Source organism: Oryzias melastigma, linkage group LG22 (assembly GCF_002922805.2).
Source record: "Oryzias melastigma strain HK-1 linkage group LG22, ASM292280v2, whole genome shotgun sequence".
NCBI classification, from domain to species: Eukaryota; Metazoa; Chordata; class Actinopteri; order Beloniformes; family Adrianichthyidae; genus Oryzias; species Oryzias melastigma.
The window spans coordinates 6598319-6612602 of record NC_050533.1 but is presented as its reverse complement, the minus strand read 5'-3'; the positions used below and the strand labels follow the sequence as shown (position 1 = coordinate 6612602).

Here is a 14284-nt window from a genome sequence, read left to right as displayed (position 1 = left end):
GTTGAGTTGCAGAACTTGAGCACAATTCCCTTGAAATGATTCACAGTCTCTCAGTCATAACAACGAAGAACGATTATGTGGCCTTAAACTTGTTCCTAAACTGTGATGTATCACTTTTTTGAAATGTAGCTATTTTTTGAGCTACATGCTAGCTGCTTTGGCTGACTTTTTTTTGTTTGTTTTTTTCTTAGGCTAATTTGGTATTTAGCTAATATTTTAGCTGGCTATCAGCTTTAGCATTTTCAGCTTTTAGCTTCAGTGATTTCAGCTATTAACATCAGTGTTTTCAGCTATCAGCTTCAGCATTTTTAGCTATCAATTTCAGCATCTTCAGCATCCAAGTTCAGCTTACAGCATTCACATTCACAAAGTTTTAAAAATGTAGTTTTAGAGTGTTCAGTAAATATTTATCCTGTTCGGTGTGTTTTGGATTTTGGCCCCTTGTGCGATTGAGTTTGACACCCCTGTTCTAGACTGTTCCACAGCCAAATGCCCAGACACACAACCACATTCATTCTTAAGCAATAATATTAAGCTCTGATTACAGTGGTGCAACAAGTTCTTTATAAGAATGATTTGTCACTACAAAAATCCAATTAATTTTTTAGATACTAAAATTCCAACACCAGAAAACAGAGTTTCAGAAAAATACAGAGTGCTGAAGATAAACAAACCCATACATAAACATAAATGTTCACATTATTGGTCGGTTTTTCTATAAACCCTGAGAATCATTTCATGGGTCATCTTTTAGAAACAATTGGGCAGTTATTGCACACACATTTATGCTAACAAATGACCTTTCCTCATGAAAAAAAAACATTTTTTTTATATTTACTTTGGTACAGTTGAGTGTGCATGGTAAAGTATGCCCAACCTCCACCTTATATGATTCTGTAAATATTTTTAATCCCATATTCCAATGTTTTGTCCTAAAACCAAGTAAAACAAATGTGAGCATTTTATCATAGGAAACTTCCTGTTCTTCAAAGTTTGTTTTGTTCTTCCGCTGGAATCATTCCTGCTCTCTTCAGCACCTTGTCCACATTAGGAATCAGTTTTTCCTGGAAGTCCCAAAGTCGTTTGTCTTCATTAAGCTCCTCTACATTCAAAAATCCCTGCAGGCCTGAACGAAGGTGAATCATGCGACAGACGTCTGGTGGAACTTTGTAAAGTTCTCCAAACTTCTTGAGGACTTCATGGACTGACGTCTGCTCTATAGACCTAAAACACAGAAATCAAAATTCATGAAATTACAAAGCCCTTTCTATGTTTCAACATTGGGTTTTTTGGAATGTTTAAGTACTTTGGCTTAACGATCATCTTGTATTGATGGTATACACTTCTGTCAGGCTCTTGTCTGTAGATGTGCTCCAGAATGTTAACTCCTGGAACTTTCTCCCACCGGGGAAAATGAAACTTCCGACTTGGTTCAAAGTGCTTACATGGAAAGATGTGTTCCTCAATAAAGAACGCTCCGACCTACAGAGCAAGAAAATGGATGAGAATTCAACCGTAAAGCATGCAGAGATATTTTCCCTTCAAGATGACTTACATTTGGATGTTGTGGTTCCAGCGTGTTCATCAGAGAGACCAGGTTGTCATGTTTATACGGCATTATGATCTGATCTATGTCATTCAACAGGACGTAGCGTGAACGCTCCATGGACCGATACACGCATTCATTAAGCGTGACGAGCTGTCCATAGTATTCCAAGTCTCCTCCAAAATCTTGGAATCTCCAACCGTTAGATGGTGTCAGGAAATTGCCTATGGGCCATGGAACCACTTCAAGAAAACCCTCCTGGCTGTAACTTCGTAAAAGACGGTCCAGTTCTGGACTACAGCTGGTGTTATAGATCACCACTCTGTCCACACCGAGCAACCTGAAAACAGGAATTAACTCCTTGGAGCATGAAATAAATCGACAGTAACTTAACAATAGGGACAAATTAAAATAGTTACATGGAAGAGAGACCAACACTTAGAAACAAGGAAAGTTTATACTAAAAATAAAAAAACTGAAATGATAAAACAATTAAATTTTTTTAAGAGAAAAGCTAATCTTATTAAAAAAAATAGCAGTTTGTTATCAGATAAGAATTTTTTTTTTCTTAAAATAAATGTGAAATTGATGTTCCTGTTGACTTTCAGACATTTCCTATATGAGCTCTCCCGTACAGTAGTGATGGTACACTCGATTACTTTCACTGACTCGAGTTTTAATGAGTCACTCACCAAAGTGAATCGAGTCATTTGAGTCATCGAGTCACATACCCAGAGAGTGCAAGTAAGACATGTTACATCTAAATTATTCATACTACTAAATCAATTATTAAAATTTAAAACAAATCATTTCATTGTGGGACAGAAAAAATAATTTCAAACTACATTTCTGGAAAAATTAAATGAAAATACATAAAATGCAAATGAGGGAAAATATTTTATAAGCTAAATAAGGGGCGGGAATCAACTGAGTTTGAGTTTTGTTACATTACTGGTTGAAGGAAATTAGTCAGTTAATGAGTCTGTGACGAAGAGGCTGAGGCGTTTGGATCTGTATGCAAAATGGTTTAATGGACAAGGGCAAGACATAAGCGTGGTCAGAGTCCAGGCGTGGGTCGAGGCAGGAAACCAAAGAGACAGGCAGAGATCAACACCAGGAGACAAAGTAAATAGAAACGCTCAGAGATGTATGCAGGGCAATACAAGACTTCGCACTGAGCTGGTGACTGCAGGCTGACTATATACACTGGAAGTTATGAGGTGGATTGAAAACAGCTGAGGAGATCTGGCTGAGTGTAGAGAGGGAGTGCAGGGTCAATACTCAGGAGAGGGCTCCTTCTGGTGGTCGTATGTGGAGCCAGAGGGGGAAATGCTGACAGGAAATCATGATTCTCGAGTCAGTAAAGTGACTTTTGAGTTTTGAACGATTCATTCATGGATCGCACATCTCTACTGTATCGTACCAGAAACAGGAAACTGAGATTTCAGAAACTCCTGCTAACCTGTTCTATCAAATCTATAGTAATACAAAGAAAGAAGTGGACTTGAAACAGTTTAATATCAAGTTTGTCTTACCTGTAAACTTCCAGAGTCTGTGCAAACTGAAGCACATTGTTGTAATCTCCAAACAGGGTAGAGATGCAGACGGTGAAGTTGAACCTTGTTTTTTTCATTTTGTTTCTTATAGGAATAAATGTGTGTTCAGACGCGTTAGCTGAAGGATTAGTCAGAAGAGTGACATGAGAAGCATCACAGTTTTGGGGAATCTGACACAGGACATCTGTAGCACCGTAAGGAAAACCAAAGTGGTCACTGTGTACGAGAATAGTGGCAGGAGTGGTTTGGTTAAATACACTACCACAGCAGAAAGAGCAGTGAAGAGGTTGGATGGAGTCTCTTTTGAATATCCCAATGATACGTATGTCAAAACCCTTAATTCTCTGGTCCATGAAAGCTGACACCAGGAGGTGTTTGGTGTTTTTGAGCGGAGTGATGCTCTCCTCAGAGATCGGCACTGGGTAGATTTTTTCTTGTAGCTTTGGGACTGGACTCCTCACTGTAGTTGTTTCTTCTGTGACCATGCTGTAGAGGAGTATGACCATGACCACAGTAAATATGAGAAGGACAAAATCCCTCTTCCAGAGGCAGGTTGTGTTTCCTGTCTTGGTATTCATACCAATGATTCTCAACCTGATGTAGAACTGAAATGGGAGACAGAACGAAAATGTCACAAAGGTGGTTCTTGAAGGCTGTTAATGGAAATATTGTACAGAGCCACAATAGTTATAGAAAAATAAGACATTTCTGGACACTGGAATTAGGAATTGTAGGTTCCTTCACCAAATAGTGCACTGTGTAGTACGGTTAAAAACCTTTAGCTGCAAGTCTTCGGCTGTTAAATGAGCAGTTATTGTGAGGTCTGGTTTAGAGGCGGTTGGAGTCCAAGCGTCACACGTTGATGCTATCCTGTCGGGTTTCACAGCTGCTGCTATGACTTCAGCTTTCATCTCAGTACATGCTACTGGGTTGTCTTTGAATTTCCAACAACGGCAGAAGTTTTTGACTTATTTGGAAGTGCTCACAGCAGTAACGCCCAAAAGGTTTCTATCATCATCCTCCTTTGGATGAAACCATACGATACAATTTTTCAAATTTGTTGTGTTCCCTACATATTTAATTTTTGTCCGACAGAGCTTACATTAGTACTTCTTTTTTTTCCTATTGGCTGTTGACTCTGACGTCCTATAATAGAATCTGCCAGGTCAGCCATGTTTGCGTGCTCTTCAAAAAAGAGTGAAAAATGCCCCATTTCACTTCTTACTCTTAATTAAAACAATATTAATTTTTGATTGTTTAAAATCCATAAAATTACATATGAATAAATTATGATTTATGGATTATAATTGATGCATCTAATAACTTACTTTTTTAGACCACCTCTACTATATAGTACGTTTGTCATTTTGTTGAACTGTCCTAATCTGCAATTCTACACTTGAGAACTCCAGAAATTCCCCAAAAGTCTCTGTGAAAATGCTTGTCGCTAACCAATATATTACAGCTTCTCTATCAGTCCTCGCATGCTATCATAATCAGACAGGGAGGGTCAGGGGCGGGGCTACTCAGCTCAGCTCTAAAAGCCACGCCCCCTCAAAGGAGATTTTGGGAACAGAGGCTTCAGATCAACATGGAAAATGGATTTTAAGACATTTAGGTTTTGGACTTTTGGCTAAAATGATCATAATAATAAAAAAACTGTCATAGGGGGACTTTAAGGAATTAAAAGGGCAGCAGGAGTAGCATTATTTTCCCTAATTCAATTAAATTTTATTTTATTTATATAGCTCAATATACAATCTATTGTAATAATTTGTACGTTTTTTAAATTTTTGTTGTTCTAAGATTGCAGACCCTACAACTTATTATTAAAAAATAATGAAGTATATATATTTAAACATCTTTTATGCTTGTATAAACTATATAAATATGATATTCAGTTGACTTGAGCCCTTTTGGGTTCCAGCGGAAACAATCTCCACAGATGTCTTTCTCCTCCATCAGGGGAAAAGGCAGCTCTCTCTCTTTAAGCTTCCTCAAATGTTTTACTGATGTCTGATCAGGAAGTTTGGAATTTGAATCTCCCGTCACTCAAAGCAAAGCAGCTCTTTCGGAGGCGGAGATTTGTCGTGTCTGCTTTGCCTACGAGTAGGAAAGCGCTCGGTGTGCAGACACACCCATCAGGCCTTCATTTCTCCACTTTACAGAGATCCTGTCTCCCATTCCAGATGTTTGTTTGGCACGTTTATACCTTTACTTCATTCAGTTTATTATGTAAAAAAAAAATTAGTTTCTGACTTATTTTATACTTCTGAAAATGTCGAGCCAAAGAAGAAATAAAAGGGGAATCTATTCAACTCTTTGTGCTTTTTGAATTTCTTTGGAAGGTTTGAAGAGTTCTACATTTGTTTGAAAGAAGTGAAAATTAACAGACATTTCCTCCTTTTATTTGGTCCCATTTGACGTTATATTGCATATTTTGAAATTAAAAAAAGGAACTAATACTTATTTAAAAATGCTCAATATATGTGGCTATTATAGAAAATAATAATTTGTATTTAGGGTTTATCAATCTAAAATATTGATTCTTCTTTCACATATTTGTTAAAATTTTGATACAAATGTAAGTCCTACATATTTACAAAAGTCAAATAATTCAACATTTTTGTTTATGTATATAAGTCATATTTTTTTTTCTATTTTTATTGCATTTCAAACGATGTGTCCTAAACTCAGCCGTCCATCGAGTTGCTCTTTTTTTTGTTCTGCATATCTTAGAATCTTGATCAGAAAAAAAGGACGTGGCAGAAAAAAGTTGTGATAGAATTCTTTTGTCTTCAGAGAACAACTCCTTTATGTACAGTGTTTTTCAGTAAAGCCAAAACATGAAGCAAAAAGCAAAACTGTTTAGTTCCAGTTCCCGATGAAGACTATTATCAGCAGGAAAAACCTGAAATGTCAGATTTTCTGGATGATACTTACCTAAAGAAGTGGCACAGCTTTTTTAACTTTTTTTTTTAATTGTTTGATGTTTCCTGATGCACAACTCTTTCGAGGCATCACGTCAACCATTTTAAAACTTTTATTTAACAAAATCCCAACAAGTATTAGTTTCTCTATTACACTTTGACCAGATGCTGCAAAAACGTTTCTACCGTTGCAAATTTACCCCATTAAAATGTCAAACTATTGACAGATTCATTAGATAACATCTCTGGTTGCAGCTCTAACGAAGTTTAAAAAAAGTTAAGTGCTTTAAACCACCGTGTTTTTGCTGTAATTATAAAAAGCACAAACTTATTGCCTCCAACAGTATCAGTTCAAACTCATGATAAAACAGTTATTTTCCTTCAATAGGCAATAAAATAAAGTTAAATGCATTTAAAAAGATGTAATGCAACTTAATTAGACGTTGGGTATGAAGCACGTCTTTAAAGCAGGACATGTGTTCGTGCGAAAGCCTGTTTGCCCCGTGAAACATGATCTGCACCTGTGCGGCACAGAAGAAATTTGACTCCCATTTAAAAATGAATCAATATTTTTGGAAGCCACCAAACCCGGAAAATGTTTTTTTTTTCTGAATAAACAATTGTAACTTTTATCAGATTTTAACAACAAAAAACAAATTCAAAGACATTCTTGTTAAGACGGATACATGTTTACTGCAGAGATCACTTTAAATTACATTTTAAATGATTTTAAGTTTAGCTGAGAGTCTAAAAACAAAATAAATTTAAAAAAGTCGATTTCTGACATTTTTTTCTTTTGCATTAATCATAAAAAAGTAAGCTACTCACCTGTGAGCGAGAAGGTTTGGGGTCTGGTGTGATCCGACCTGCGGCATCAAGGTCACTCAGGAACCAAAGAGACAGAGAGAGATGGGCTGATTGGAGAGAATCGACCAATCACATTTTGCCTTGTGACACCTTTCAGGTTTTTTTTTTTTTTTTGATTGACATGAATATTCTTACAAACGGTCTATGGTTTTTTCCGATGAAAGCGCGTGCGGGTTGAGTGCGTGTGCGGGCGGAGTTGAGATGATGCTGGGCGGGCACAGGTGTGATTGAGCGCGCAGAGACCGGATTCATCGGAGGCAAAAACCAAAGTTATTTTTGAGGTTTGTTACTTTATGACTTTTTATCTGCTTAGAAAATGACGACTTTGGACTTTTTGAGCATCATTTTTATCAGCATTAACAGCGCAGCGGCTGGTGAGTTATTCTATCCTGTTTTATCATTTTTTAACAGAGAAATTGTGTTGCTAACCATTTCTTCACTGTTTGTAAATGCATTTTTCAAGGGTTTCCAAGACTAAAATACTAATAAATTAATTTAAAAGTTGTTTAGTGTTAAATAAAAGTAAACTTTAGTTGAGATGGAGCTCAAATTGAGTTTTTTGGTAATTTTTTTCTAAATGAAAGACCTAAAATGGTTTTAAAAAGTGACCTATTTTGAAAATATATATATATTTTTTTATTTTGTCCTAATTAACTTAAATTTAAAAGAAAAAGTTTGTCCTTTTTAATTCTTAGCAGACTTTCTATCTTATTTGACTTCTGCTTAAGAAAAACATTTTTTTTTGTTTTGTTCGTTTTATCCTTTTATTTTGTGGTCAATACGGGAAACTAAACTATCTTCCCTTTTCACCTAAGCGCACCCGAATATAGACGTTAGCAGTTGCGCAACCGCTTTGTTCCCCCTAAGGGTTCGATGAATAATGAAGTCATAACCACAAAACACTTCTCCTTTGATCAGTCACGCACTCGCTGCGGTTCCTGCACACGGCGGCGGCAGGAATCCCCGCATTCCCAGAGTTTGTGACGGTGGTCCTGGTGGATGGACAGCCTTTCTCCTACTATGACAGCCAGCTGAGGAGGGAGCTTCCCAGGCAGAGCTGGACGCTCCAAGCCGAAGAGCCGGACTTCTGGGAGAGGCGCACAAATAACTCCATCGTTGATGAGCAAGTCTTCAGAAGTAAAGTTGAGATGATTTCAATGATAGTTCAATAGTTCAATGACCTACATGCAGCTCTCCTCGCCAGAAATACTCGGCTCCCGACTCTGTTAATGACGATTTGGTCCTTCGAGCCGGATTCCAGCATTCTTTGGGGGATTTCCAGTCGGAGAGTCCGTGGCCACGGTCGGTGAACCTTTCAGGAAGGAGGTGAGCTGACGATTTGAACCACCAAACTTGAGTTCAATGACAAAATTAACTCCATCCGGATGTGAGAAATTAACTTTTAACAGAAAAATAAAAAGGCGACTAAAGGGAAAAACAGAATAAAAAGTTAAATCCGTAAAAATTAATTGAATAATTTAATTGAAAGACAGCCTTTTTCACATGCAGCTACATGTGCAGCTACACGTGCAGAGGCTGCAGGCTCGTGCTCACAGGGCTTTGTTCATGCAGGAGCTACAGACAGACGAGTGTGTGTGACTTCACCGGGAGAGAGAGGGAGAAAAGGAAAAACTGTGCTAGATATATTTTAAAGAATTCAGTTCAGTGAAATGGGACATCAGTTGTGGTGTATTTTATGCTTTTGTTAAAAGTTGAGAAAACTGCTGCAGTTTAAAAGTTACTGTCTGGGTTGACCTGTGTTTTTGTCTACCATGATTCTGTGTGTGAATTGAGTTTGTTTGTTTCAGTTGTTGAGAAGTAAATGTCTAGGCTAATTGTCCAATGGGTGTGCTCCCAATTATTGAAGATTCTTCTCAAGTGTTTTCCTTGTGGTCATGTCATGTCATTGCCTATTTAAACTTCACCTGCACCAATAATCAAGTAATTATGTTCTGACTGCAGACTGTATCCCAGTGTGTTTTTGCTGCCCTGGTGTGAAAACCAGTTCAACAGTCTAAGTGGAGAAATTAGATCAGATGAGAAGTATGAAAAGAACTGTGAACATTTTGGAGTTTTTATTTCAAAATGGTGTTTTTTGTTCTCATTTTGTGCCATTTTTACCAATGGGTTAATGTTCCTCAGGGAAATGCTGCATTCATATGGTGCTGGAATAATCAGAAAAATGACTGCCTGACTTGGAAATCACACATGAATATCAGGAAAACCTAAAAAAATCTTCCAACACAACATGAACGCAGAATAACTTTCTGTGTCTGATGTTGTGGAAAAATCTCTTTCCGGTGGAAATAAAGAAACAAAACCCAACTGTGTTTGCAGAGTATTTCTTCAACAAAATAAAAAGATTCACGGTGATAAGACACTCAATCGATCTGATAAAGAATAGAGTTATCTCGTTCTTATAGTGCTGCACAAACAATTTTCACTTGGAAGCCGTCGGTACTGCATCCTGCTAGGAGCGGGAGGCTGGCGGAAGGTTCCCAGCGGCACGACCTTGAGCAAATTTTGATAAGACATTGTTGCTGGGCAGAACCAGGCCCTGTGATGAGGAGGAGGATGTGACTGCAGATGTAATATCAATGGTCAATAAGAATACTTCTCTTACGCTGAATAAAGGTGAATTTATTTGTATGGGGAGACACCTGAACTACACAGAAAATAAAGCTTTATTACGGATAATCTGAATTGTTTGGGACAGATTAAGTAGTTTAATGAGCCATATATGGCCCTTAAGCCGTAGTTTGTCCACCCTGGTTTAAAATATGGAGAGAAAATAGACTCAGTCTGATTTGTGTGTGCGTAATTCTTGATTTGTGCGTAAATTAAGATCTGTGCGTGCGTGATCTTGATTTGTAACTCATATAATATGTTTTATGCAAAAGTAAAAAAAATTACAAGATAAAAAAAATACAATTTACACATGCACAAATTAAAATTACAACAGCCTGAAATTAATTACACACAAAAATCGTAAAAAAAAAAAATACGCACCAATCACAGCGCTCTGGTCTGATCCCCCAGCGGAACCTCACGGGGGATCATTTATTATATTTAGCGTATTCTATATTCTATTTTGATTTGTCGGTTATGTGATTGAACCATTTGAAACAAACTGGATTATTTTTCTTTGAGGTAACTGATGTTAATGTTTGTTCCTTAAAACCTTTTTAGGAATCTAACCTTCATTTTTTAAACTTATAAAATCCATTTCATACATTGGCATCACACTGTAGCCCGCATGTTTTCAGCAACAGGAACAATTTTGGTAAAAAATGTATATAGCTACTGTAATTAAAATAAAATAGTAAATGGTGTATACTTGTATAGCGCTTTCTACCCTCCTTCAAGGGCCCAAAGCGTTTCACAGTCAGACCCATTCACCCATTCACACATTCACACACTGGTGGTGGGTCCGCTGCTGAACACTGGCGGTAACCCCCACCAGAGGCAATTCGGGGTTCAGTGTCTTGCCCAAGGACACTTTGACACATGGGCGGGCAAGGCGGGAGTCGAACCCGCTCGCTTCTGTTCAGGAGCCGACTGCCCTACCACTGCACCACGGCCTAAAATAATAAAAAGTTTTGAAAAAAAATGATAAACAAACAAATTGATATAGATAGGCAGCAGATAATTTTTGCAGTCTTCTTCTAAAACAAAATAACAAAACTTAAAGGACTGCAGGAGTAACATTTCTTTAAAATCAGTGCTTTTTTGCAAGACTTAAAGACAATAAATAAAGAAAATAAAGAACAATTTAAAAGAAAATATTGGGACTGATTGTCAAAGATTTAAATTTAAGGAATTTTAAAAATAAAATAAAGATTACGCATGACTAATATAAACTCTTTAAAGGCTCAATCCTCATAGATTTGGGGTACAGGTATCATGGAACAAGTAGATGGTTGTTTGACAAACATTTCTCTTCCACAATAGGAGTGGCCAGAGGCAAAGAGACAGGGAGCTGTGAAACCATGGCGTAGAATTTTAAAAACAAAGACTAAACAGCAAAAGTGATTATTAGAGGCTGATGTATTGATGAAATACTCATCTATTAATAAAAAAAAAGTTCAGTATGCTGTCTTGTGGGGTCCAGATAACCCCATTTCGAACGTCAACGTACCTAGGATAGTGGGAGGGTTACAGCAGTTGTGCTGACTGCTAAATTGAAACAAGAAACAAACATATTTGTAAAATTTGTTTTAGAAGAAAAAACTGGTGAAAAATCAGGAGAAGAGCGTTAAACTTGATAAAACATAAATCTAAATTTAACAGGTGAAAACAGGAGTTTTTACCTCTTTCACGTTCATGATTATATTTAGAAAATACGTGCCTTTGTGACTTTTGTTTTTCTTTTTTTATTCATCTGCCGCACCTTAAAGGTCAAACGAGGTTGAAGTTGGTGTCCAATTTTGTAGCTTCCTTTTTGGCATGTTTTAATGGCTCCTTCACAAAATTTAGAGTACAAATTAAGTTTAAACCATATTTGATGAAAAGAAACTTTACCTTCAAATGTTAAGTAAAAAAGGAAAAAAAACAAAAAAAGCCTCATATGGGCCAGTATCTGAAAATATTGTCTGACATTAAACCAGTCCGTGGTCTGAGAAAGGTTGGGGACCACAGCTCTGGACCACTTTCAGAGGTTCATATTCCACACTCCTCTTTATTCTGTACACTATCCCAGCCACTTGGTTGTGGCGCTAACACCTGTGGTCTGTATCATATTAATATAACATTTTATTAATGCTCTGGGAGTATGGGGTCCGGGGAGCCTTACTCAGGGCTGTCCGGTCTCTGTACGACCGCAGCAGGAGCTTGGTTCGCATGGCCGGCAGTAAGTCAGACCTGTTTCCGGTGCATGTTGGACTCCGGCAGGGCTGCCCTTTATCACCGGTTCTGTTCATAGTCTTTATGGACAGAATTTCTAGGCGCAGTCAGGGGCCGGAGGGGATCTGGTTTGGGGACCACAGGATTTCATCTCTGCTCTTTGCAGATGATGTTGTTTTGTTGGCTCCATCAAGCCGGGATCTCCAGGATGCATTGGGGCGGTTTGCAGCCGAGTGTGAAGCGGCTGGGATGAGGGTCAGCACCGCTAAGTCTGAGGCCATGGTTCTCGACCGGAGAAAGGTAGTTTGTCCTCTCTCGGTGGGTGGAGTGCTCCTGCCTCAGGTGGAGGAGTTTAAATATCTTGGGGTCTTGTTCACGAGTGAGGGAAGATCGGACCGTGAGATCGACAGGCGGATTGGAGCGGCGTCCACTATTATGCGGTCGCTGTACCGGTCCGTTGTGGTGAAAAGAGAGCTGAGCCGGAAAGCAAAGCTCTCAATTTATCGGTCGATCTTCGTTCCAGTACTCACCTATGGTCATGAACTTTGGGTCGTGACCGAAAGAACGAGATCCCGACTACAAGCGGCTGAAATGAGTTTTCTCCGGAGGGTGGCTGGGCGCTCCCTTAGAGATAGGGTGAGGAGCTCAGTCACCCGGAGAGAGCTCGGAGTAGAGCCGCTTCTCCTCCGCATCGAGAGGAGCCAGTTGAGGTGGCTCGGGCATCTGATCCGGATGCCTCCTGGACGCCTCCCTGGTGAGGTGTTCCGGGCATGTCCCACTGGGCGGAGGCCCCGGGGAAGACCCAGGACACGCTGGAGAGACTATGTTTCTAGGCTTGCCTGGGAACGCCTCGGGGTCCCCCCAGAAGAGCTGGAGGAAGTGGCCAGGGAGAGGGAAGTCTGGGCATCTTTGCTTAGACTGCTACCCCCGCGACCTGGTCCCGGATGAAGCGGAGGAAGATGGATGGATGGATTTTATTAATTTGTATTATGTATAATAACAGACCTTGAGCTACCGCCTTAATCACATCCTTTACCCAAAGTCCTTAAAGTGGATTCATGTTTACATATCCATTTTTGACACTTGATTTCTTATTAATGATTTTTTCTAAGTGAAGAAAAAAAAATATATATATATATATATATACATATACAGTGTATATGTATATATATACATTTTTTATCAGTCATATTTGTATCATACATTTTATATGTTATATATATATATACATATATATAAATGTTGAATTAATTATTTCATTAATTATTTTTCTGATAAAAAAACAATCTGTTTTTTTTTTTGTCAGGTTTGGTGGTTCTGAGGTCAAGACAATAATTTATTGAAGACTGCAAGAGCATAAGCAGGAACAGGTGAGTCAGTGTAGTGATCTCCTCCAGCCACCAGGAGGTGCAGAACTCTGTGGAGTGGGAACAGGTGAGCAGTGGCCAACAGGAAGATGAATGTAGATTTTACTGTAGCTTACAGTCTTGAAGATGGAGTAGTGGCTGCAAGGAATTGATTGTGATCTCTTCTCAGGATGAGGCAACAGGAAACACAGCAGCGAAGGGAGGAGGAGGGGTTATGTAGTCCTGGCTGTAAGACTGAGACGTTCTGGCAAGGCTTGAGGGGGTGGAGCAGGGCAGGCATGACAATCTTTGGTGAATCTTGATCATAGATCTGCTAAAGTTGTGATAAAACGTGAGATAATGTTATATCTACCCACATATTCATGTGATTTATTGATACACAAAGATTTTTAATGACCTGTAGCTGTGTTAGAATGGTAAAAAATGTCTGATCAGAAGTTATGAACCGTAAAATGATACTTCATGTAAAGGAAATGGAAAGATTGAGCCGATTATATAAGTTTGATGCCTATTTCTCTTATGTCTGACGTATCTTTGTACGGATCTATAGCTTGGTTGATTGTACCTTACATGTATTCTTGTTTGATTGCTTGAAATAAACCATTTCAATTCAAATTCTGCTGTTATATTGTTACACTTCCTGGAGGATTTTTGATGACTGGCAGTCTGTAACTGTTTATTGACCAGGTCTTGTTCTTGACATTGAACTGGCTTCTCAGGACTTGCCGTACACATTGGAAGTTTTAGACTGTTGTGGCTTCCCTGGTTGCCATTTCCCTGTGGTATTCCTAGATAGTTGTAACTGTCATCAATGTCTGATATTGATCTTTCTTAGAACGAGATCCTATCTGTTTGAACTCCCACATCATAGTCACGCCCGTTCTTTTATCAGCAGTCAGTCGTTTTCAGGTAATTCTTGTAAATCCATCTTATCTGTGTTGCTGGCTTTACAGCAGACGCTGCCAGGCTGGTTGGGTTTAGCTCCAACGGTAAGTATTTTCAAATGAAAAAAATAATAATAAACCTCTAGGAATTTGTTGCTCCTGTCTCACTGCTCTGATGAGGGACAGGATAAGTTAGGAAAAAATGAAAGCAAGGGACACCAGTCCATAAAACTTAAGAGCCTGGAAAAGAGGTGAAGAGGTGTGTGGTTGGAACACATTCAGAAAGGTTTCA

The 14284-nt window shown here is 38.6% G+C and overlaps 1 protein-coding gene and 1 long non-coding RNA gene across 2 annotated transcripts; one reads left to right on the top strand and one right to left on the bottom strand.

The window, feature by feature from the left end:
* Positions 1-445: 445 nt before the first annotated feature.
* LOC112143874 (beta-1,4-galactosyltransferase galt-1) lies at positions 446-7471 on the bottom strand. Its single transcript, XM_024268103.2, has 5 exons — positions 6861-7471; positions 3082-3707; positions 1556-1886; positions 1307-1482; positions 446-1224 (listed from the first exon to the last, which is right to left on the bottom strand). Exons 2-5 carry the CDS (start codon positions 3678-3680, stop codon positions 987-989), a joined length of 1344 nt encoding a protein of 447 aa, XP_024123871.1. The 5' UTR covers positions 3681-3707; positions 6861-7471; the 3' UTR covers positions 446-986.
* Positions 7472-7692: 221 nt separating this feature from the next.
* LOC112143912 lies at positions 7693-13375 on the top strand. Its single transcript, XR_004947065.1, has 3 exons — positions 7693-8225; positions 13048-13175; positions 13278-13375. It is a non-coding gene; the product is annotated as an uncharacterized LOC112143912 (long non-coding RNA).
* The last annotated feature ends 909 nt before the right edge of the window (positions 13376-14284 follow it).

Excerpts from the sequence above, each read along its gene's own strand:
- LOC112143874 (XM_024268103.2), bottom strand. The coding sequence starts at position 3,680 with ATGAATACCAAGACAGGAAACACAACCTGCCTCTGGAAGAGGGATTTT. Across the intron at positions 1,483-1,555 it reads TGGAACCACAACATCCAAAT|GTCGGAGCGTTCTTTATTGA; the intron begins GTAAGTCATCTT and ends CTTGCTCTGTAG. Across the intron at positions 1,225-1,306 it reads AAGATGATCGTTAAGCCAAA|GTCTATAGAGCAGACGTCAG; the intron begins GTACTTAAACAT and ends TCTGTGTTTTAG.